We start from the raw sequence: 26,224 nt of genomic DNA, 5'->3' as shown, positions 1-26,224 counted from the left end.
TTTCAGTATATGTCAGATGTGTGTTGGTTGTTCTGAATCTTTATGGTGATGTCCAAAAAATTTAACTTTTTTCTCTTTCTCTATTGTCAACTATGAGGTTTACTATGTATTTTTTTGTCTATCTGTTCGCTAATGATGTGTTTCAGACCTTTTCGAGTAATTTTAGAAATGAATACAATAATACAAATAGCCTCAAACAATGGATGCAAAGAGAACTTAACAACAAAGCTGAACAAGAAAAATCAAGAAACAGAAAAGAACAAATACCTGGCTGTCACCAACACAAGGACAAAATCACACACAAACCAATACACTAAACTGAAGAATAGACATTACACAAAGTGTGAAAGAAACAAAGTAAAAGATTGTACATAATGACATACAACCACAAATTCACACACAGAAACATCCAATACTTTCAGAAAACAAGGCTTAAAAATAGCACACCCAACCAACGGCTTAATTCAGAAATATTTCCCAAAAACAATAGGAAAATATGATCTGTATCAGAAATCAGGAATATACCAACTGAAATGCAATACATGTGATAGAAGATAGATAGGTCAAACCAGGAGGATATTTGACACTAGATACAAGGAACATGTAAGAGCATGGAAGTATAGGACAAATCATTCAACTTTTGCAGAACACTTACACCAACATAAAATTACAGCCACAGCCATGGAAATCATAAGGATAAACAACAACAAAAAACACCTCACCTTATAAGAAACTTTAAACTGATTGACCAGTTAATATAACATCAAATGTGAACATATAACCACAGACTCCATTTACCAATACCATCTCCTCCCAGATTCTGTCCTGAGAGGGGGGTGGGGGCATCAAACCACCCCATTCCCTCACGTCTCTACCTATGTACAAGAAAATTTCACAATTCTCTCTCTCTCTCTCTCTCTCTCTCTCACACTCACACTCACACTCACACTCACACTCACACTCACACTCACACTCACACACAAATACAACAGTTTCACAGGTTGCCAACACACACACACACAACGTGAACGAAAACAGACAGACAGACAGACAGACACTGCGGCAGTGTGGAATGAGAAACAGTTTAAGAAAGTGAAGTGTAAATAATGCAGTGCAGGAAATACTGCAGAATGGCAAAATGTGTCAAGTGCAAATGTGAAATGAAGCCTTTCAGCACCAACCACTGCTAGCAAAGAGGAAAGGAGCAGAACATGTGAAGAAACACCGAAAGCAACTTGCAGACCAACTTTATAAAGAAAACATGGTTTTTAATCTAAAACAATCAAAAGTGTACAAATGTATGTATTCAATTTGAAGAATAGCCATGGAAGATTACCTGTAAATAAAAGCGAATTAATTAAATTGCAGTCAGCTCAAGAAAGATAACCTATAGTAAAGATTAAGGAAAGAGATATTGCTACTCACTGTAAAGGTGACACGTTAAGTTGTGGACAGGCACAATTAGAAGACACATTGGCTTTCAACCACAGCCTTCATCAGATAAAGAGAGAGACATACACACACCATTCATTCACATAAGCAAGCACACCTCACGCACACAACTGCCAACTCTGGCAGCTCAGACCAGAACGCCTGATCTGGGCTGCCGGAGTTCGAGGTCAGGTGTGTGGAAGGTGTGCTTGCTTGAGTGAATGAATGGTATATGTTTCTCTCTCTTTTTCTGAGGAAGGCTGTGGCCGAAAGCTAATGTGTAAGTATCTTAAATGTGCCTGTCTGCAACTTAATGCATCATCTTTACATAAGTGACAATCTATCTTTTCCTTACAAAATATTGATATTCCAACCTGGAGTTTCCATTGTTTGATAAATTAATATAATTCACTTATAGAAAGTGCAATACAAACAATGAAAAGTTGCACCAAAGATATCAAAACCAATTACAATTGATCTGCTGCTGATGTATCAGTCTTAACAGAGACTAAAATGGACGTGAACTATATGTTAAAAACAATCTGATACCTTGGACGATCACAGACCGAAAGAGTCAGTTACAAATCACGAAAGAACTATAATAGATATTAAAACAAGAAGTGCAATAACCAAACAAACCATCAAAAATAAGAATAAATTATTAAGTAACAACCACCTTAATAAAGAAACCAAAAAAATCATTCCAAGACATTTGGAGTATTTAACACTATAGCTATGAAGGGTGTTTTGGGATAACAGGAAAATAAAGAATTTGGTACAATAGAGTTGTACCTATGGACATGAGTCACAACAATATCCCAACTGAAAAGAAATCTAAAGAATAAATATTAAACAGAAATTTTAGAGAAAAGGATACTGATTAGTATGAAACAAAAGAGAGAAAAAAACTAAATTGGGCACATTCAAAATAACATCTTAAAAAAAAAAAAATGCCTTAGAAGGAAAAATTTGGGGGGAAAAAAATTCCAAAGGCAGACCCAGGACATCCTATGTAGTGTTATCAGTGGAATGAACTGCAGTAGCTATAACCAAATGGTACATATTGCTACATCAACAAGTCAAAATATTAAACCATACTGCACAAGATAAAGGATCGACAAGCTCTTCTGTCCCTTTCATAATAGATCCATAATTTTAAAAAAGTGCTAGTAATGAGACACTAATCAGGACTTCAAAATTACTAGACTTTTACACTATTCACTCCGTTATCGGCAACTATGTTAATGAGCACAAAACATTTTATACTTAACAATATTCAGAAACCTAATCTTCAAAAGCTATTCCTTTCTGTTATTTTAAAATTATGTTGTACTGCTTTTCAAATTGATATCCAGATACTGATATTCAAATTCCTTGAAATATGGAGAAAATCAAAGAGGGCCAATCCTTAATGTCTCCTTGTAAGATTCTTTATTCACATTAACTGGCTTTTCAAACACAACCGAGCAGTTACCACCACAACCTAGAACACGGGTTATGCTACAGATCAATCTTGTCTCCACACTCTGCATTCCATAAAATAACATACAGGATGACAAAAATGTAAAATATTTATAACACTAGTGTGGAGTGAACCTTTGTTACCAAACAGAGCAACAGGCTACATCACAGAAAATACTCGAAACTGTGATTTCAATAGACCAGTCTATTTCTGCAACATATCTGTGCACTTGCATCTCCCACATGCTCTGTCCCGAGTACTTCACTGTGTGCTTGAATGCAACACAAAATGGTGCTCATGATAAAGCAGCCTGTGTTCACTGCCCAGTGTTACATGAAGCACACGTCTGTTTGCCCAAGAGTTTAAAACTGGACATGGTTTGGTAAAACATTCAGCAAAGCATACAATGCAAAACTTAGCAGTAAAATGGCTGTAACTATCTAAAAAAGAGTGAACATCAGAAAACACTGCCCGAGTGAAGAAAAGCCTGGAACAAACTCCAATGTAATCTCAAGGCCATTCGTCTGTGCATAAGGGAATTAAAATACTGCCACATCAAAGCATTATAGAAAAAAGGTCCTGCATCTGTACCCTTATAAATTTACTGCTGAGCATGAGCATCCAGGCCAATTTTTGCGTGTTGAGTTCTGCTGGTGAACTTTTGGGTTCTCAATTTTTCATTTCTTCTGTTGAGGCATGGTTCAAACTGTCAAGCTCTGTGTATTCAGAAAATCCCCGTCAGCACTGCGGAGAGCCATTGTATAATCTCAAGTTTGGTATTTGATGGTCACTGTCTGATGCTGCATCATAACACGATTCTTTCACTAAACTATTAATGCTAACCAGTATATCCAAACACTGTAATCCATTTGTGAATCAACACTCAGAAGATAAACAACTGTACAGATATTTTCAGTGTGATGGAGCAACAGAACATACAGTCTTGACAACCTTGTCATAACTGCATAAAGTGTTCGGCAAGAAGAGAACCATCATCAGAAGCAGTGTAATCTCCTACCCACCTCAATTGTTTGGTCTCTCTCTCACTGTGATTTTTTTCCTGTGTGGCAAACTGAAGGGGCAGGTGTACTCAAATAATCCTCACATTGAAAGAGCAACAGGAGACCACTGGAAACATCACTGCTGCTGTCCTTCAGTCAGGGTGCTATGCATGTCTCACAGTTTGATAAATCAATTGCAGAATCGACAGTGGCCATTTCCAGCAACTTCCGTGGTGTTCATTAACATGGCTCAATCCTGTGTTAGTCTTACAGTAAATATTTTCCAGAACGTTTTTATTTTGCTCACCATGCAGAAACAAAATAAATACTGCAGTGTTCTGTTTGGACACAAGTGGCATCATGCACCATAATATCATTACAGCACAGATTAAAGTCGATATGCAGTACAGATAGGGTTAACTGGCTGTTTTTCAGATCCGTAAACAGGGAAATCTAAGAATGGAAAACATCTGTAATATCTACCTTTAACTCGTGACATCATACTGTGTCTCCTGTGCAGATAAGCTACAATAATGAATGGAAGATGCTACAATAATGAATGGATAAATTCATAGAACAAGTTAACAACTAGGCTTGAAAGTCGATTCCCATAAAATGAGATAAATCTGACCAGATGGTATGAATCCAGTGGCATCTTAACAAGAACACCATACCTGACCATTGTTTCAAATTCTTGACTGAAGTGTCTATGACAACACAAAGTTGACAAGCATGATACCAACAAATGGCATTGTAGGTAGATGTACAACTCATGTGCTACAGTAGTGAAGAAAATGCTTCAGTGCGAAAACTTCTGCTGCCATCAGGTACTTCCCATGTGTAATTGGAAGGCAATAAAAGTTTTACTTGCATATGAACATCTCAAGTGCTACAGTTTCATTTCTGCTCATTGTTAATACTGCTTAGACACTTACACACCTACCTGTAATCACAAAATTTCATTTTTTGTAGGGTGAATATGATCATGTGACTATACAAGAAGATTGTAAGACCAATCCAGAAATTCAACTACAACCCAGAATTTGTTCTGAATGCTGTGAAGGCTGTCACATCAGGAAAATTAAGCATTCGTGAAGCTTCAGAATAATACATAGTTCCTTATACAATATTAAATGACAAGCCCAAGAGCAGATTCAAATATAAAATAGATGGCCAAAAAGTGAGGAAAAAAATCTGGCTGAAGGAATATTGTGTTGTGGAAAATGATGGTTTCCTTTTGAGGAATAAAGATGTAAGGCACATCGTATTGGCCTCTCTTAACCAAGAAGGGCAGATTGAAAAATGATTTTGTGGCAATTGACTGGGTCATAAGGGGCTAAAATGTTTTCTGAAAAGAAATAAAGAACTATCAGAGTAAGTGAAAATTTAAAGAGGGTACAGGCAGAAGTTATCTGTTAAACAGTGAATGGTTATTTTAAGAACCTTGAAGTGTACTTTAACACTGTTCCTCTCTCCAAAATTAAAAACTATGACGAGACCAACTTTTGTGATGATCCTGGACAAGTGAAAGTACGAGAGATGTTCCAAAAGTAAGTTTTGTCATTGTTTTTGAAATGAGAAGGTGCTACATCCACTGATACAAATAAATGCTATATGAACCCACATCCACTGCTGGTTTAATGACATAAGTGGCACTGACAGAGGAGGAATAATGCATGCACAGGGAGTGATGAAGAGGAGAGAGTAGCAGCCGGCCGGCATGCCCAAGGTTGTTCGAGCACAAATTAAAATGGTAGACAGATGTGTCCTGACAACATGGTCACCAATGGAAGCGTGTGCTGTTATCTGATGTAAATGAGAACCCAGTGTGTGTCAACTATGAACGCCTGCAGAGTGTGTATGATGAACAGGTCATGTATCATCGAATGCTGGGGTTGCATGTTCAGAGCAGCAAGGCACAGTGTGGATGATGAATGAAGTGGGTGTCCCAAAACTTCCGTGAATGAAAATAATGTGCTGTGATGGAAAAGGCTGTGCAAAAATTCCTTGCATCACAGGGCACAGATGTTTACCAGAGGGTTTCTTTGAACTGATTGTACACAACAACAAATATCTCAATGTCAGTGGCAACTATATCGAAAAATGTGCACGAGACCGTGGTGCCTTTTTTTTTTTTTTGCCATAAAGTTTCTGTGTGAAAAACTATGATGAAACTTACTTTTGGAATGTCCCTCGTAATAGTGAAGCAAGGTGCAAGATGTCCTGAAAGGATTGCGATTAGTTCTAAACTAAGTATTAGGGTAATGACAGCAGTGGCTGCAGATTGCACAGTCCTCCCATCTTACACAATTTTCAGGGCAAAACATCTCTATGATATTTGTATTTCAGGTGCAGGTAATAACAGGGACCAACGTGGTTGGTTTGGCCAAAAATGTTTGAATTGTGCTTTATTCAATTTGTCTTCATTATGCCGGCACTTTGATCAAAGTGACTATAGGTGACAATCTTCCGAGTCATACATCACTTAACATGATTAAACTGTGCCAGGAACATGATATTCAATTTATGCTTCTACCACCTTACTCTACTCTCTTGTATTAACCACTTGTGTGGTCTTTCTTAGGCCTCTAAAACCTGCTTGGAGAAACGTGGTAGATTATTAGAAAAAGAAGAATAGGGGGATGGGAGGAAAATCAGAATCTCTTACATTGTTGGAAAGAATCTTTGAAAAGATAGCTATCACTAAATTGAATGTTGCATCTGGGTTTGGAACAGCAAGAATTTTTCTTTTCTGCCACAATAAAGTCATTTCATAGATTTAGTAAGAAACAGATACACAAGACATCAATTCACCATAAGTTTCTTGGACAGCAGCCTTCAAAATGCAATTGAAACCGGTTCACTCTAGTGAAACAAAAGGAATGCTGCAATAAGCAAAGCACTTGGCATTAATTGCAGGAAAATGTATAGTTGTCATAGAGTTCAATGAAAGTGATTGTGACAATGCTGAAAGCAGATAGTCCCAATCTTGTGATTCTGATTCTACATCCAGAGCACCTACCAGTTATGAGTTATGAACAGCCTAAGTCAAATGAAACTGAAGATATAGACAAGGAGAACGATAAAGATGTGCAAGAATTCAACTAAAATTATTTCGCTATAGTGAAGTTTCCTATGAAAAGTAGGTTCAGTTTTTTATTGGTAAAATTGAAAACATCTCTAATGACACTTATGAAATGAAATTTATAAGAAAGCATGTTATTGATGGTAATGTTTATCTTTATTTACACTGAAAATGCATCTGAGGTAGAAAGAGCCCAAATTACTAAGCAAAATTGTGCCAGGACATAAAAGGTGGATTAAAAATATATTTGAAGGGATAGATGATTACGATACTGAGTAAAAATAAACAATGGAAACTCCTGGCAGGAATTGCTGATGTTGAATAAATATCTTTCATGTTGATAGTGTCACAGAATTACTGAAATTGAAATGTATTTTTCAACTTTCCTGAACACAGTTGTTTACCCAGCATCTTGGGCCGCAATGCCATTCCAGCCCGAAATGTGGGGGGTTGGCAGTATTTGTGTGTGCGTGTGCGTGTGCGTGTGTGTGTGTGTGTGTGTGTGTGTGTGTGTGTGTGTGGTGTGCGTGCGCACGCGTGTAAAGTTGAAGCATCACATTAGAAAGAAATTTACTACAAACTACTTAGTTATCAGTCCCTCTATTCACAGGAAAATGACAAAAATATATGAAATGAGAAGAGGGGAACTGTCAGCCCCAAGATCTATGACCACATCATCATGGTTGATGATGTACATAACAATAGTTTTAGCCAGATAGTTAAAAGTGAGATAAAAACCCAGGCCATTAAAACTGTAGCTTGACACTGAAGGATACACCAAGATGGGTTGTCACAGACATTACAACTAAAATTGGGCAAGAGACTAAATTGTGTTGAGAAAATGCAGACTCTATGGGCTACAGAGCTAATTAGCTTAAACTGTTACATAAATAAAATACACACATAAAAATTTAAAAACGAATGACAGTGCCATCCCTTAAACCAAACATAAAGATGCATTAAATTTTGTTGTAAAATTCACTTCCATCAGGAAATGTAAGACTGTGATGGTTCAGTTATAACAAGCTCAGTACTGATTGTGCTACCAACCCATAGCTAAGGCATCAGTAGTCCAATCAGGATAAAATATTGAATTGAAATTTGAGGGTCATTCCCAATTCCAGGATAGGAAAAATATATATATATATCCTCCCGTCACTGGTAGGGAAATTCTCCTCCTCAACAAATAAGACTGCAAAAACTGAGGATGCGTTTTATGCTGTTATTACTCAGGGTTTAAACATTTGGTTGTGGATTCTATCGGGTCCACGAGCTGTCTCTTCACAGTCTGCTAAAGTGCTGCAGAACTCCCATATTTTAAACAGAACATTGTGCAATTCAAAGCCTGGTGCATGGAAGGGTAAGGACTTTCACTCTGCCCCATGTTTCTGGGTCAGGAAAATTTGGGGTAATAGTTACTCAATGCAGACACTTTGGTGAAGTGTGTCATGAAACATTCAGCAATAACATCAGGATTAGCGCAAACACTGCCTCTGAGGGAGGTGCCCAGGAACTACTGTGGATGTGCACTCCCACAGATGATGCATACTGTTCCCAACACTCCCGTGTTCTTTATTAAAAACTGTGTCCTAGTCAAAGTCTCTTGAATGCTATTAAATTTTCAGCAGACAGATGGGATTTGGGTCATTTAATTGCCATGTGTTTCTGTGATAGCTGCAACTATTACTTCAGGTCCCCATGGGACCTGTGTCCATCAGGAAGGGCCTGAAGAACAGGGCAGCATTGCTTCAGTGCGAATAATTGTATCAATAGCATCTTATTCCGTCAACATCCTTCTCTTGACTTGATTCAAAAGTTGCTTTGGAGGTGAAAGCTTGGCAGTCAGCTTTCTGAAATGATCAACATGGTGCATATTCCACTGGTTGAGAGAGAGTGATAGGAAAGGGGTCACTTTTACAAAGGTTGCCATGGATGGACATGTTGCTTAAGGGTGAGATGCTCATGCTGCAGACTAATATCTCTGGCTGAGTATGTTCCATGAATGCGCAAGTTCCATGGGCCTTACTAAAATGTGTTGCAGCTCCAGTGTCAAGTGTGCAGATTTCCAGTTCTGAAACTAATTGCTCTATTACTTGGCCTTTCTAGATGTGTTTTCGCTGTCCCGCAACACAGGATTGTGGACATTGAAGTCACCAAATAGGAGGATGGCTGGAGACGGCTTTTCCTCTGGATCTAGCAGCTTGTGATATGGTAGAGGTCTTTTTGGGGATAAATAGATACAGTATTACACACGGTTACTCTGAAAGACACAAAACTTTCAACATATCGGTTAGTGGCACATGCTCACTGAAAGGGTCAGATCAAATCAGCAAGCAATCTCCTCCAAATGCCCTCTCGGTGTTAATGCAATTTGTACAGTAGGATTTGTAATTTTTAGTAATAGGTAGTTGGGATTCTGAGAACACTCTTGAAGTGCCACACCAGCTGCAGAGTACATAGCCACTAATTGACAGAGTTCAGCCAGGTGGCAATGGTAACCATTTCATTTACATTGGTAACCATTATATTTACATTGAGGAAGCTTCAGAAAGATTGAGGTCTGAGAAAGCATCAAATTGGAAACAGGCATAATGAATTACTTTGCTGCTGAGTCGTGCTCCACATGAATGTGTGGTTTTTCATTGGTGTTCATAGGCTCCATCTTGCTGGGAGGGGTGGTAGTTTTATCGACTGGAACAGCAGAATTCAGTTTAATTTTCAATTTAGCCTTGTCCCTATGATGGTTTATGTGAGGATTTTCCTATCCTGACTTCTGGGTCAGAAGAGGATTGTTCTTTCCTATGACCCATAGTCTGTGGCTTGTCAGCCACTAGTTGGTGTAGACTGCTCATCTGTTTTGTCCTGGGAGGGAGCACCTTAGCAGGTGTCCTCTTCCCTGATGATGCTGGAGGAGGACAAGGCAACTCTGGCTGCACTACTGGTGCTGTGGGTGTAAGGTTGAGGGAGCCAGTGTCCCTTCCCCCGACTTAATAACAGGCATTGACATGTAGTTAGGGAAAGAAGTTGCTCTTTCAGACCTTGTCACTGTGCTAGGTGTGAATTTTGATTATTTGTGAAGTCTGATGTCATATCGATGTTTCTTACCATCTTTATAAGAAAGGTGGTCAAGTGTTTTATATTCCTGGATTTTCTTCTCCCTCCTGAAAACTGAAAATGTTGGCGAATTAGGGGGATGGCATCCAAGGCAGTCTACACATGTAGGGTGTAGTTCACAAGAGCTGCCCCCATGTGTCTGGCCACACAACCAACCAACAGCCTCATTATTACAGCCGGAGGACACGTGTCCAAACATCTGGCACCAAAAATACCTTTTGGGATAAAAGCAGGGCTTGACAATTACACCTTTAAACCATGACCTTAACTTTTTCAGGTAAAAAAATTTCATCCAAGGCTAGGGTGATAGTTCCAGCGTCCACCCTATTATCCTTAGGTCCCTCTGCAGATGAACAAAATGGATTGGGTTGTTTGGGGAAGGAGACCAGACAGCGAGGTCATCAGTCTCATCGGATTAGGGAAGGACGGGGAAGGAAGTCGGCTGTGCCCTTTGAAAGGAACCATCCCGACATTTGCCTGGAGCGATTTAGGAAAATCATGGAAAACCTAAATCAGGATGGCCGGACACGGGATTGAACTGTCGTCCTCCCGAATCTGAGTCCAGTGTCTAACCACTGCGCCACCTCGCTCACAAAATGGATTCCACACCAGTCTATGCTAACATGCAGTTATTCATTTGTTTGTAGCATTACAGCTCAATGGAAGATGAAACTTGTTGAGCGTCATGAGGAGAGATATCAGTTATGGTATATCGCTGGGCTTGTCACAGGTCTGAAGTACCTGCATTTGGTTGGCATTCAATGTTTTGATAAAAAAAAAAAGAGCCATTTCTCATCTTCAAACAATGAAAAGTCCAGTTTGTAATTTCAACAGTTATGAAAAGAATATAGTTGTTCTCTGTAAAGATGACATGGTGCATTGCAGACAGGCTCGAGGGAAAGACTGTTGCGCACTAAAATTTTGGTCAAAGCCTTCTTCAGGAAAGAAAGGAGAGAAAACACACACTGTAAGTGTTGCACTGAACGCAGCAATTTAGAGTGGGACAGGGAAGAGGAAGGGAGAGCACAGTATGGGTGGAGGGGAGAGAAACGTGCTGTCTGGGCCACAACATGCAAGGACTAGAAGATCCCAGGACAAGGCTCCCAAGGGCAATGTCGGTAGGCTGTGGGGCAAGAGGAAGGCGAACACAGAGCAGGAATGGAGAGAAGCATAGACAGGAAAAGAATGGTGGGTGCATTCACAAAGATCGAGCACAGTGAGGGTTCGAGAACTGAACTGCGAGGAGGTTATAGGACACAGGTGGTGGAAACTGTTGGGCAGTGGGTGTGGGGACAGTAAGTAACCATAGGTCGAGGCCAGGATAATTTCGGAAGTACAGAATATGTTGTAAGTATAACTCCTACATCTGTAGTTCAGAAAAACTGGTGGTGGAGGGGTAGATACAGATGGCCCAAGTTGTGAAGCACCTATAATAATCAAGCATGAGCAAGTGACATTTTTCCTGGACCCACTGCACTAAGGGATAAGCAGTGTACAGTGCACAGAGACTTTGGAGGGCACAATTGGGAAGGCTGTGTCACTGGATGTACTCCACAGCCTGATACAAGGTGAAAAGCTCAGCCATAAATACTGAGGAATGTGCAGAAGCCAATATCGAAAGATACGGGTGCCAATGACGAAGGCACACCCGACCCCACGGTCAGTCCGAGAGAAAAAAGTGTATACAAGGGCACTATCGCAAAGTTCCATGCGAAGGTCGTGAAACTGAAGGCGATAGACCAAGGCTGGAGTAGTGTCCTTAGGAAGTGAATGAAGGTGAAGGGTAACATGGGCCACTTCACGAAGCCAAGGTGGTGAAGGGTTCACACCCACTGGAAAGGTTGCAGGTAGCATGAAGTTAAGCCAACGTAGCAAGTGGCGAAAGCGGACTCCAGGAGGTAACAGAAGAGGGACGAGCCCCATACCAGCGATCAAAGGAATCATCAAATGAGGCGGCATAGTAGGGGTGGCCACGCATGGCAGACAAACGGTATGCATACCTGCTGAGGAGAAAGTCACAGCGGTAGGACAGTGGTAGTTCAGCAGCTTCAGCATACAGACTCTCAACCGGGCTGGTGTAAAAGGTGCCCGTGGCCAAACGGATGCCATTATGATGGAGTGTGTTGAGACAGCTTAAAAGGGATAGGCATACAGATGCATAAACAAAGCAGCCATAGTCGAGTTTCCAAAGGACAAGGTTGGTTGGTTTTGGGGTTTGATGGGGGCTAAACATCGAGGTCATCAGTCCCCTGTTCCAAACAGACATACTTGTAAAAAGGCCTATACAGTAAAAGCGTAACCTCTGCACCCAGAGGGAGGGAACACCAAGGGGTACAGAACTAAAATGAACACAACAATAATACAAAATAGAGGACACTTAAAAGGAGCAGAGCAAATAGTTGACTAGAGTAAAACAGACTACAGTAGTTGATGGATCAGGTAAAACATCAACCACTCAACTACAAACGAAGAACCTCCAGCTGGAAAGTGTTGATAGAGGTCCCAACACAACTTGTCACCATAAAAGACACTATTTTGGTATCCGCGTCACAATTAAAAGTCGCTGGAGTGAGTGATAAAACCCAGCTGCACGGATAAAATGTAAAACTGAGTCAGCTATAGAGGCATCGTCACCTAGAATTAAAGGAAGGGCAGCTGGTAAATTAAAGGACTGCTGTAAGGGGGCTAAAAGGGGGCAGTCCATCAGAAGATGGACCACTGTCAGCCCTGCATCACAGCAACACTTGGGCGGGTTCTCACGGCGAAGGAGATAGCTGTGGGTCAACCGCTTATGTCCAATTCGGAGACGGCAGAGAAAAACTGAGTCCCTACGCGTTCTCCTCAAGGATGAGTTCCATACGGCCGTGGACGACTTTACCGTGCGGAGCTTATTTGGCGTGTTCAAGACAGACCATTCAGAGCTCCAGACATTGTGGACCTTGCAATGTAGGGCTGACCGGAGGTCTCTTTCCATGAGACCAAGCTCCAGGGGTGGCGAAGTGGTGGCCTGCTTGGCCAACCGATCGACACGTTCAGTTTCCTGGAATGCCGATGTGGCCCGGGGTCCACACAAACATCGCTGAATGACCACACTCGGCGAGAGCAAAAATAGCATCTTGAATGCCGCACACCAAGGGGTCCCGAGAAAAACACTGGTTGAGTGCTTGCAATCCACTCAGGGAGTCACTGCATATGACAAATGACTCCCCAGGGCAGGAGGAAAGGTGAGCGAGTGCATGATAAAGAGCAACCAGCTCCGCAGTGAAAACATTGCTCCCACAAGGCAGGGAATGCTGCTCAACATAGTCGCTGTGGATGAAAGCAAACCCAGTGCGTCCATCAACCACAGAACCATCGGTGTAGACTACATCTGCATCGCGAAATGAGGCAAGAGGAGCCAGGAATTGTTGACAAAGAATGGCAGGTGGAATGGAGGACTTGGAGTCGCAGGACAAATCCAAGCAAAGCCGCAAGCAAGGGAGGGACCAAGGAGGGGTAGAAGAAGAGGGCCGAAAGCATGGAGGAAGGGGAAAGGACTCGAGTGACGAGAGAAGGGAACGAATGCGGACTGCGATCGGGAGACCCGACCTAGGCTGCCATCGTGGGGAGGGGAGTGCACAAGATGGAAAAAGGAGCCTGCGGTTTGGGTGGTCGGGCGAGGTTTGGATGCGGGCGATGTATGACGCAAGCAACTGTTGTTGGCGGAATCATAGGGGAGGGATTCCAGCTTCTACAAGAAGGCTAGACACCGGACTAGTGCGGAAGGCACCTGCCGCCAGTCTGACGCCACAATGGAGAATCGGGTCGAGGATCTGCAATGTTGAAGGTGCTGCTGAGTCATACACCATGCTCCCGTAGTCGAGATGGGACTGGACTTATAGAGCTGTAGGAGGGTTGTTCGTGCAGCCCCCCAAACGGTGCGGCTGAGGCAGCACAGGATGTTGAGGTGCCGCCAGCACCGTTGTTTAAGCTCTCAAAGATGAGGTGTCCAAGTGAGCTGAGCATCCAACAGCATGCCAAGAAAGTGATGTGTCTCCTCAATACAAAGGAGTTCATTGGCAAGGTAGAGCTCTGGATGTAGGAGGACGTTCAATGACGACAGAAATGCATCACTCAGGTCTTAGAGGCTCAGAACTGAAAACCATGGTTGGATGCCCAAAAAATGTGCCTTACGGATAGCTCCCTGCAGCCACCGCTCAGCGACACTCATGCTTGGGCAACTGTAATAAGGACAAAAGTCATCGGCATATAGAGAGGAACAGATCGATAAGCCCACCGCAGCCGCAAGACCATTAATCGCCACCACAAAGAGGGGAACATTGAGAACCGAGCCCTGCAGGACACCGTTCTCCTGAATATGAGCAGAGCTAAAATAAGTGCCAACTCTAATCTGAAAGGAGCGATTGGAGAGAAAATTCCGTAGAAAAATCTGAAGTGGACCCCGTAAGCCCCATTTGTGCAGTGTAGCAAGGATATGATGGCGCCAGGTGGTATCGTACACCTTCCCAAGATCAAAGGAAACAGCAACTAGATGTTCTCGCCAAGTAAAAGCTGTACGAATAGCCGACTCTAGCGAGACTAAATTGTCCATTGCAGAGTGGCCCTGACGGAAGTTCCCCCTGCTGCTGGACCAGGAGGCCCTGAGCTTCGAGGATCCACATGAGCCACCGACTCACCATCCGTTCCAGGAGTTTGCACATAACGTTGGTAAGGCTGATAGGGCGAGCTCTCAACCACCTGCGGATCTGCACCAGGTTTCAGAACCGGGATGGCAACGCTATCCTACCAATGAGTTGAGAAAAACTCCCTCCGTCCAGCGGACCAGTACAAACGGAGGAGGGTGGTTCGTTCGACACCCCAGGAAGTACCACTGAGGACATGTAGGACAGGACCGCATACAGCGGGCTGCCAGGTAAGAGACACGGGAGGACCAAGAGAATTTCCTATCAAGCAGGAGCCCCATAAATTTCCTAGTGTTAATGAATGGAAGAGCAACAGGCCCTAGATGGAGAGATGGTGGGAGAAACCATTTGCGCCACTAGAAATTCATACGATGCTCAGGACAGAACCCTGAGGCACACCATTTTCCTGCATAAAGTTGTCCCACAAGGCAGAACCCACACGCACCTTGAAAACCCAGTCTTGTAAAAATGCTTGAAGAAAACAGGGCAGGCACCCATAGAAGCCCCACGTGTAAAGAGTACAGAGGACACCAGTTCTCCAGCAGGTGTCCTAGGCCTTCTCCAAATCGAAAAACATGGGCACAATCTGGGATTTCCGCAGGAAACCATTCATGACACGGGAGGACAAAGTAACAAGATGGTCAACTGCAGAATGCCGCACTCGAAATCCACACTGTGTATTCATTAGTATATGGCGAGACTCAAGCCACAACAACAGCTGGGCATGAAACATATGTTCCATCACCTTGCAAACACAGCTGGTAAGAGAGATGGGGTGGTAGCTCAAAGGAATGTTTTTGTCCTTACCGTGTTTAGGCAAGGGTATGACGGTGGCTTCACGCCAGCAACCAGGAAATGTGCCCACAGTCCAGATGCGGTTAAACATGTTAAGCAGAAAGTGCTTGCCTGCAAGATAGAGGTGCTGCAACATCTGAATGTGGACGCACCTGGTCTTGGAGAGGAGGATTGGGATGAACTGAGAGCATGATCTAGCTCCCTCATAGTACAGACGCACTGTTGTAGCACTCACGATTCTGAGAAGAGAAGGGTATCGCCCGAGCCTCTTCCACTCGTTTCCGATGGAGGAAGTCAGGGTGATGGTGGGAAGAGCTCGGAACTTCCACAAAATGGCGACCCAAGGTGTTGGAGAACGCAATAGGGTCCACGATGACAGTCAACTACTGTCAGGCTGGAAATTGGGGAATGTATCTTGGTTCCAGAGAGCTGTTGAGGGTTGGCCCACACAACAGAGGAAGCTGTGGAACTGTTAAAACAACTAGTGAATGAAATCCAGCTAGCTCTTTTGCTATCCCGAAGAACTCTACGACACCTTGCACGCATCTGTTTATAATGAATGCAGTTTTCCAGTGTAGGATGGCGGTTAAAAACATGGAGAGCACACCTCCGCACGTGAATTGCGTCACGGCATGCCTCAGTCCACCAAGGAACTGGGACACGATGTGGTAAAGAGGAAGTGCGAGGAATGAAATGTTCTGCAGCAGTAAGGACAACATTTGTGAGATAGTCCACCTGGTCATCACAACTGGGGAAATCTTGTTCTTTGAGGGTTACCACGGAGGAGTATAGCTGCCAATCAACCTTACTAAGCAGCCATTTGGGCATGCTTGCAGATGGGGTAGGAGTCAGCAGACGGCGAGCACACAAGGAAATGGTCGCTCAAGTAGGCATCAGACAGAACTGACCACTCAAGACGATGGGCAAGCTGGGCAGTGCAAAAGGATAGTTCCAAATGGGAATAGGTGTGTGAGGAGTCAAAAAGGAAAGTGGGGGCTCCAGTGTTAAGGCAGAAGAGGTAAGTTGGTTAAGGAGGCCAGCCAAGAGGGCACCTCTCTTGATAGGTCCTGGGAGAACCCCGAAGGGGATGATGCGCATTAAAGTCACCAAGTACCAGAAACAGAGGTGGGGGGGGGGGGGGGGCATAGCTGCCCAATAAGCTGAAGGAAGAAGGAAGTCTGCCCTGGTGGCAGCGAATGATGGAGGGGCATAAATGGTACAGAGCAAAAAAGTCAGGCAAGGAATGAAAGGCGAACTGCAACAGCAATGAGATGGGTAGTCAGGGAGATGGGCTGATTATGAAGGTCATCCCGTATGAACAGCATGACGCCCCCATGAGATGGAATGCTGACCTCAGGGAGATCAAAATGAATCGATAAGTAATGTGACAGCTCAAAGCGGTCGTGAGGGCACAATTTTGTTTTCTGAAGGCAGAGACCAAGTGCATGTTCCAATGCTAAAAGCAGCCGTAAATCCTCTTTGTGGGACTGAAGTCTTTGAACGTTTCATTGGAGGACAGTCACAAGGAGGAAGAGATGGAGGGGTGTCAACTAAGTGGCCGCCAAGTGACAGCTGGTGTAGAGTAGCTGCTATAAGGCACAGAAGCAGGTGGATCCTGCTACATGGGGTCCACAGAAGCATCGGCATGCTTGTGTGGTCAATCTGTGGAGTCCGCTAAAAAACGATTGGTGGTGCACACCAGCGAGACAGAGGCCAGCCGGGTTAAGGGACCACGTGGCAACACCGTCGAGTAGGATCTTTGAGTTGGAGAAGGAGAAGACTGTTTGTCTTTAGCGGACTTCTTCGAGCCTTTCTGGTTAGAGGAAGACTTGGGTGTTGTTTGGCCGGAGGGACGGAGGATGTCTTCTTGCGAGTACTACTCCTGTCCTTTCCTGCCTGCTGGTTGTGTATTCTGTGGCTTCGCCCCTTGAGGCGAGAGTTACAGTTTGTTGCACAGTGGGACGGGGATGCTACCTTGACAATGGGCGATTTCACAACCTCAGCCAAATTTGAGGTTGCATGTCTGCATGGCCATGTCCTTCATGGAGCTCAGGGCAACAAGACCAGAACTATAGGTGCCAGATAGGAGAACACAGAGTTTGCGACTAGCCAGTAACTTGCAAGCTACTGGGTAAGACACTTTTTCCTTTACCCAAATCTCTTGAACAGCTCGCTCATCTAGATACACGGGACAATCCTGTGAGGAAGCAGCATGCCCGCCATTGCAGTTGATACAGAGGGAAGAAGGAGGCAGACATTCGCCCTCGTGTGCATCCCTGCCACAGGTTACGCATTTGGCTGGGTGTCTACAAGACGTTCGAGTGTGGTTGAAATGATGACACTGCATCGGATTTGGAATGTACAGCCAGACTGTGATAATTTCATAGCCAGTTTTGATCTTGGATGGCAGCATCACCCTGTCAAAGGTGAAAGAGTGCGGGTGGGCACCAAGGAGGAATCAATCTTTTTCATTACACAATGGACGCCAATGGTACCCTGATCAGAGGGGTAAGACTGGATTTCAGCCTGAGTTAGACCATCAAGCAGCTGGTGTAAATTACACCATGGGAAGAATTCAAGGTTCTATGTGCCTCGACACGAAGAGGGTAGCTGTGGAGAAGCAAGGCAGCAAGCAGTAGTTGTGTTTGAGAGTCAGAAGCCATCTCCAAAAGCAAAGTGCCATTCCGTATACAAGAGCAGAATTTCACACGGCCAGCAATTGCATGAACACCTTCCTGGATAATAAATGGATTCACTGTGGCAAAAGACTGACCCTCTTCAGTACCAGAGACCACAAGGAACCACGGTGCAGTGGGAAGGATCTTTGGATCAGTAACCTCAGTACATTTACGTTTCGTAGGTATCGATGGGGAGGACAACTGACTCACCATGAGGAAATCCTCCAAGATTGCCATGTCTCCAATGGTGCGCTCCTTCCAACTGGGGGCCCCCGCTTCACAAGGGGCGCACCCGCCTTAGGTGATTGTTCACACCTGAGGTCACACCTCCCGAACACCTGATGAAGGGACCAATCCGCAATTTGGGAAAGTTACAGTTTAGGCAATCACCCCTCCCAGGGCCTGGCCTGTACCAGGGGTACGTGCGAACCCTACCTGTCGACCCGGGGCTGGGAATTACGCATTACCTAGTCACCTGCTATGCGTCAGATGCGTGGGCCAGCCTTCAGGAGCACACAAGGAGGAAGAAGTAAAAAAGAGGATCCTCAAACGCCGAAGCAGAGTAACGAGAGGAGAAGGGAAACAAAGAAAGGAAAAGGGAGCCAAAAACAAAGTTGAGACTGTTCGCACGTAAGCGTCAGAATGCAGAACGTTCCTAATAATACCCAGACATGTTCCCCAAGGGAGGGGAAAAGGAATAGCAAGAGGATAGACACGCAGCACAGAAGGGAAAAACTGCTGCAAAGGCTGGGGCCTTGTGGTAGCTAAGCACGAACCCGCCAAATAGTGGCGCGCCCCCTGGTGGGGTGGGGGCTTGAAGTCAGTCTGTGGACTAAATCTGGGGCATAGTGTCTGTCTGTGAAGGTCTTTATGAGACCTTCAGCATACTGGGCAAAGGACTTCTTGTCACTGCTGATATGCTGTCCCTGGGTGGTCAGCCCATATGGGAGGGATTTTTTTTGGTGTGGAAGGGATGCCAGCTGTCAAAATGCAGCAGCAGCACACCCTAGTTGCAATTAAGCAATTTTGGCCGTACAGTCAGTTCTATTAAATGACTGTTTTTTCATCAATAAAAGTGACTACTGGAATACAAAGGCATTTGATTTTTTAGATGGGAATCAACTGACTATGTACAGACATCTAATAAAAAATTGCGACCACTAGCTTAATAGCATGTCTGTTCACCTTTGGTACAGAATTCAGCAGCAATTCCACAAATCACAAATACAACAAGTCCTCAGTAGTTTACCAGAGACATGTGGCACCAGATGCCTATGGTCAAGTCACAGAGTTACACAACTCCCTTAAATTATGGACCAGTGGTTTGCACGCAAAGAACTTGCGCCTAGCAGGGTTGGGCTCGCAAAAGGTGAATTTCGTTGCGAAAAGTCACTGATTTTCCATCGTGCTTTTCAATCCAGTGCAGCACTACTTTGACCTTGTGATGTGGACAGTTATCCCGATGAAAGAGTCCACTGCTGGCAGGGAAGACACCAAGCATGTAGGGATGCAGATGGTCTGCAATAATGTTTACACAGTACACAGCTGTCAAGGTGTCCAACTTCCATCACAGTTCCCATGGAAGACCTGGTGAATCTCACCCATAGCATAATACTGCCCCACCAACCTGTGTCTGGAGTGGTGCATCTGTTCACCTGGATGATGGTGTATCCGGACAAGAACAAGAAACTGGTGTAACAAGAAACATGATTCATCTGACCTGATGACATATTGCCACTGATCCACAGTCCAGTCCCAAATACCTCATTCCCACCGCAATTCTGATAATAATGTTGAGTCAACATAGCCAATAGTGCCCCATGTTCAGCAAGGTGCACTGAATGGTGAGGTCTTAAACACTTTTCTCTGCAACATGCAAACTAACCTTACATCTGCTGAAAGAACCACAGTCCACCATCTAAAAATTGATCCTGACCTCACAATCCTACCTGCTGACAAAGGCTCCACCACCGTTGTTTTGAACTGCTAGGGTTACATGGCAGAAGGACTCCGTCAGCTGTCAGATACTTCCACTTACAAACCTTGCCACAGTGACCCCATTCCAGTAATCCAGCAAGATCTCCAGTCACTACTCAAATCCTTACGCCTATATCCCAGAACCTCTCCCCAGAGTACATCTCTCTACTTACCCCTAACACTCCCCACACTCCCACCTTCTACATGCTTCCTAAAGTCCATAAACCCAACCACCCAGGATGGCCCGTTACTGTGCCCCTACAGAGAATCTCTGCTCTCATAGACCAACACCTTCAACCTATTACCCAGAACCTATCCTCCTATATAAAAGATACCAACCGTTTCTCGACCAACTCCCCACAGTTCCTGTCCCTTTACCACATGGTGCCCTGCTCATCACTATTGCTGCCACCTCCCTGTACACTAACATTTGTAATGCCCATGGCCTTACTGCTGTCAAACACTACCTTTCCAGATGCCCTATGGATTCCAAACCAACAACCTCCTTCCTAGTCTCCATGACCAACTATATCCTCACCCACAATTACCTCTCCTTTGAGGGCATTACCTAAAAACAAATCCACGGTACAGCTATGGGCACCTGCATGGCACCATCCTATGCTAACCTATTCATGGGCTATGTAGAGGAATCGTTCCTAAAAACCCAGAATCCTAAACCCCTCACCTGGTTCAGATCCACTGATGACATCTTTGCTATCTGGATTGAAGGTGAGGACACCTTATTCACATTCCTCCAGAACCTCAACAACTTCTCCCCCATTTGCTTCACCTGGTCCTACCCAACCCAAGAAGCCACCTTCCTAGATGTTTACCTTCACCTCAGAGATGGCTACATCAGTGCCTCCGTCCATATCAAACCTACTAACCACCAGCAATACCTCCACTTCGACAGCTGCCACCCATTCCATACCAAGAAGTCCCTTCCGTACAGCCTAGCCACCCATGGTCGTCACATCTGCAGTGACGAGCAGCCCCTCTCAAAATATACCGGGGGTCTCACTGAAGCCTTCACTGGCTATTATCCTCCCATCCTTGTACAAAAACAAATCTTCCGTGCCTTACCTTTCCAGTCTCCCACCACCTCCCAGAGTCCCACAGTCCGGCCACAGAGGAGCATTCCCCTCGTAACTCAGTACCATCCGGGACTGGAGCAACTGAATTACATTCTCCGCCAGGGTTTCGATTACCTCTCGTCATGCACTGAGATGAGAAATGTCCTGCCCACTATCCTTCCCACCCCTCCTACTGTGGTATTCCGCCATCCACCGAACCTACACAATATACTCGTCCATCCTTACACAACCGTTGCTCCCAATCCCTTACCTCATGGCTCATACCCCTGTAATAGACCTATATGCAAGACCTGTCCTATACATCCTCCTACCACCACCTACTCCAGTCCGGTCACTAACATCACCTATCCCATCAAAGGCAGGGCTACCTGTGAAGCCAGTCATGTGATTTACAAGCTAAGCTGCAACCTCTGTGTTGCACTCTATGTAGGCATGACAACCAACAAGCTGTCTGTCCGCATGAACGGCCACCGACAAACTGTGGCCAAGAAACAAGTGGACCACCCTGTTGCTGAACACGCTGCCAAACATGATATTCCTCGTATTAATGACTGCTTTACAGCCTGTGCCATACGGATCCTTCCCACCAACACCAGCTTTTCTGAATTGCGCAGGTGGGAACGTTTCCTGCAATACATCCTACATTCTCGTAACCCTCCTGGCCTCACCCTTCATTAGTCACTGTCCTCGACCATCCAGCCCCCTCCCTGTTCCCATTCCAGCACTACACAGCCGTTGTTTCACTGCCACACCCAATCTTTTAATATCTTTTATTTCTTTCCTTTCCGCTACTTACCCCCTCCCCCTCTGCACCTTCTCTCCTGCCCTCTATCTAAACTGCAACACTTGACTGTCCGCCACTCCCACCATACTATCCCTTCCCCTCCCCGCCCCAGCCTCCTCCTTACCCCCACCCTGTCACCACTCCCATCATGCACTGGTGCTGCTGTTCGCAGTGTGGTCTCAGCTCTCTGCAAGGTGTGTGTGTGTGTGTGTGTGTGTGTGTGTGTGTGTGTGTGTGTGTGTGGGCGCGCGCGCGTCTACTGCTGACAAAGGCCTTAATGGCCGCAAGTTTTAATTGTGTGAATCTTTTTATTGTGCCTATCACGACTCAGCATCTCTGCTATATGATGTGTAGCAACTTTCGTTCTCTGGTATTGTTTCTCTGCACCATTGTTATACTCTGTACTGGAACAGACTGCTGCCTATCCTGGTTTACAGAGTGAGCACTTAAGACTATTTTATGAAAACTGTTACACAGCATTAATGAATTCACAGGCTCTTCTGTATCCTAAGAGACTATCTTTCACTATGGATTAATGTAAGCACAGTAGGTAGACGGGTAGGAGTTTAACGTCCTTCAACAGAATGATTGGAAACAGTGCCAGCTCAATGGGACAAGAAAAGTGCAGAAAATCTACTATGACCGTTCTGAAACAACTGTCATCATTTGCCTGGAGTGACAGGACTTTTACTTTTTTAAATTACCATGTAGGCCTATATTGGAGCTGCAAGTCACTTAAACAGTATCCTTAGAGATTTCAACTTCTTACCAAGTTATTACCTGACGATCTGTATAAAAGGAAGGGGGATGCTAAAATATTAGAATACTAAATTAGAAATAAAGCAACTTCTATAGTGAACTGTGCATGCTTCCTAAATACATTAATAATGTAGTTGTGTATAAAAGTTCAGTTGATCTGACAGTTTCCTAGCATTTTACTATACTCTCCCCCCCCCCTTTTAAAAACAGACTGTGTGATGATAACTTGGTAATAATTCAATACTGTTTAAGTGACCTGAGACTTAAATACACAATACATTTTACGAGATAGTCACTGTGTTTGCATAGTGCAATATGTCTAGTCTGTGCAAGAAGTTCATTTCTTACTGTGATACCATACTTCTAATGGAGAAAAAAATCCAGTCTACCTCTGTTGTTGTGCATATGTATCATACAGTTCACTGCCACTGACTTGTAAATGATGGAGTTTTCACAAGTATATAATAATGGCATGAAACACTTCAGTGTCTGGACATCATATAAGACGAGTATTAAACGATATACCTAAACATGCCAGTGGTCTTGCTGAAGCCATGTCATGACCCACAAGTGGTAAGGTTGAACAATATTGAAAAAACAAAAAAGGAAAAGTTCCTACTCCAACAGCTTTAAAATACATGAGCACATGACAATTTCGCCAAACACATGAAACACAGACAGAGGAAGTGAATAACAGTCAAATAAACTTGTTTAACAATACTAACTGTTGAGGACACCATGTTGTCTTCTTTGACAAATGGAAAATGTAAGGAAATTAAACACAAAAGCTTAACATGGTATTTGGAATAATATCTGTTTCTATTATTTTGAAAGAAAAGCCTCATTATAGCTGCTAAGATCCACACTCCTGTTAAAGGAACTTTATAGGATTATCTGTGCATAGGCCTAAATTGTTATTCTCAGTTGAAAAACATTAAGGAAAAAAACCAGAGCTTAATTAACACTTCACTTCTACGTGGACTGCTCTCAGATCAAGCCTGTAGAACACACAAAGGTACAGCTGTACTACTCTTCCTAATATTTTACCTACAGCCCTTTTGATCATGTAAAGTGGTAAAAATATTTTGACTGTTGAAATTTCTGTAATTATCACAAATTTTAAAGTCCTCAGAACACACACAACTGGAGTATTTCCATGCAAGTTTAGAAATGAAGTCTCCATACTATAATTAATGTGGACTTGATGCTGATAAGTTAGCTTGTATCCTGGATTTAAACAAGGAAAGTGCATCAGTAAACATTGGGTGCTGATTTTTGGGTGTTAACCTGGGTACAGCATTAGACCTGACTGTTACATAACATCTTGCCTCCACTGGAGAAACTACAGGAAAGGACACATTTACAGCAATTTCTAGAATCTCATTTTAAAACATTTTTTTTTTCACCATGCACTGTCTGTTATATAATAATACAATAAATATGCCTGTTCTTGATACTGACCACGTCAGGTTTGTTTAGCCACTGGTTTACCAGATGAACAGTCATTTCATTAACATCAATTTTTTCGTGCCTATTTTCTTTTTTGTAAATTATAAGATTTATCAGCATTATGGTGGTTTATTTACATGTTATAGAAATCCACTGAATGTTGGGTACTGCCAAATACAGAGTTCTTGTTCTTGGGAGAAAATTAGATGACATTGTTCTTTAGTTTATACATACAGCGTATAACACACAGGAGAACTGTTATGCATGTAAAATTTTTGGCCCAAGATATTTAGTCATTTTGTTTTAGGCAATGTGTACGGTACACATTATCGTAATTTAACTAAGCATTTGAGCCTAAATTTAATTTTAAGCTTCTGTTCTTAATAGGACTTATCTGATACACAATACTTTGGCAAAATAGTTGTTATGAATGTGAGAACTCATTATGTAAGGAATGGCAAAGTGCTACATGGCAATGGTGAGTATGAGACAAATGTGACACAATCTCTGATCAACCATAGATAAGAGAATTGTAATGCATTATAAGCTCCAGGTGTGTCCACAATATAGGACAAACATTTAGCGCCATGACTTGTTAATTTGTATTTAATCAATAATGATACGCAGTGGAATAAATAGTTGCTCATCAACTAGTTCCAGAGTAAGTGGGGCAGTGAAATCCATGGCACACACCCTACAGTAATCTTATTTGCCTATTGTGTTATGTTTAAAAAAAACTAGCAGTTTTACACCTAGCAGAATTATTTGTACAGGCAGTATATACATATACACTACGTGGATCCTGGGCAAATAATGCCTACCCCAAATCACCAAAAAATAATATTGATACACATTTAACACTCCTGCAGCATTATTCGAACCGAATATTTGATAGGGTTGGCAACAAACTAATTAATAGTGGTAAGCAGTAAAAATAAAATACTTTATATATACAATGTTTTATGCTTACAGTTGCCTCGTGACAGCGCATACACTTCACTACATGTTGGTCTCTTTTTCCAGAAATGTCAATCAATGCTTGACAAACTCTGCATGTAACCATAGGCACTGCACCCTGTCCACCCTGATACGGGGGTGGCAACTCATCAGGTCCAATTGGTGAAACTGTGGCATGTTGGGCTGTTGAAAACGCAACATTTAATACAGATCGACGAGCCAAAACGTTTGGTATAAAATAAGCATAGATATATTAACTTTCAAACTGCAAATATTTAGTTTATGCGCTGTCAACTGATGACACATCACGTTTCGTTCAAAGGTCATGTGATACGCTATGCAAACGTCAAAATCCTTATGTTCTAATTACATTGCATTATTAGCGAAGATTACATGCAACTTACGTTGTACAAACCCACCATCAGTACTTGCATACGCTGAATTGCTCTCCTTCTGAATCAGCGGTTCCCTTTCTGTGTCTCCCATGTCTGTAGCTTGTGTATTATTTGATCAGCAGAACTGTCTCAACGTACCACAACAGAAGTAAAAGGCACAAGAAGCAAATGGAAACTCTCCAGATATAAAACTGGAAATCAGTTGGATTAAATGACTAGATTACGTATCCAAAAACTACATTATCGCACGGAATATGTCATCCTCCAGCAGCAAAATATTGTATCATAAAAGCCGAACTGTCAAAGATATGCAGAGTCACATGAACTTTGTCCAGTTTATTCTCCGCAATCCTCTTTGGTTCTCAGTAAAATCTATGAAACCACGACAATCGAGTGCACGTAGGATCGATTAATGATTCATCTTTCGTTTTGTTTATTTTTATTTTTGTTTTTTTAAGAAAGATGGAGAATCGGTCTAAATTACTTGCTTGCGTTAATGCCACTTCTTCTGCGAATATCATCAAGTATCATATAACTATTTTAATCGCAATAGAGCGCAAA

General features: G+C 43.2%; 1 protein-coding gene across 2 annotated transcripts in view; it reads right to left on the bottom strand.

The window, feature by feature from the left end:
- LOC126251957 (type 1 phosphatidylinositol 4,5-bisphosphate 4-phosphatase) overlaps positions 1-25,984 on the bottom strand; it is a 51,677-nt gene extending 25,693 nt beyond the window's left edge. Inside the window, exons 1-2 of one of the 2 annotated variants that reach the window (XM_049952720.1) lie at positions 25,688-25,984; positions 25,282-25,451 (exon numbers count right to left, since the gene is read on the bottom strand). In XM_049952720.1, the coding sequence (XP_049808677.1) occupies positions 25,282-25,451; positions 25,688-25,754 (237 nt within the window). In that variant the 5' untranslated portion in view covers positions 25,755-25,984. Of the gene's footprint in view, positions 1-25,281; positions 25,452-25,672 lie in introns of both variants that reach the window. The other variant, XM_049952719.1, reaches the window with a different exon arrangement.
- Between the last annotated feature and the right edge of the window lie 240 nt (positions 25,985-26,224).

Source organism: Schistocerca nitens, chromosome 4 (genome assembly GCF_023898315.1).
Source record: "Schistocerca nitens isolate TAMUIC-IGC-003100 chromosome 4, iqSchNite1.1, whole genome shotgun sequence".
Classification (NCBI taxonomy): domain Eukaryota; kingdom Metazoa; phylum Arthropoda; class Insecta; order Orthoptera; family Acrididae; genus Schistocerca; species Schistocerca nitens.
The sequence above is the reverse complement of the archived record's forward strand: the minus strand, read 5'-3'. Positions and strand labels throughout refer to the sequence as shown.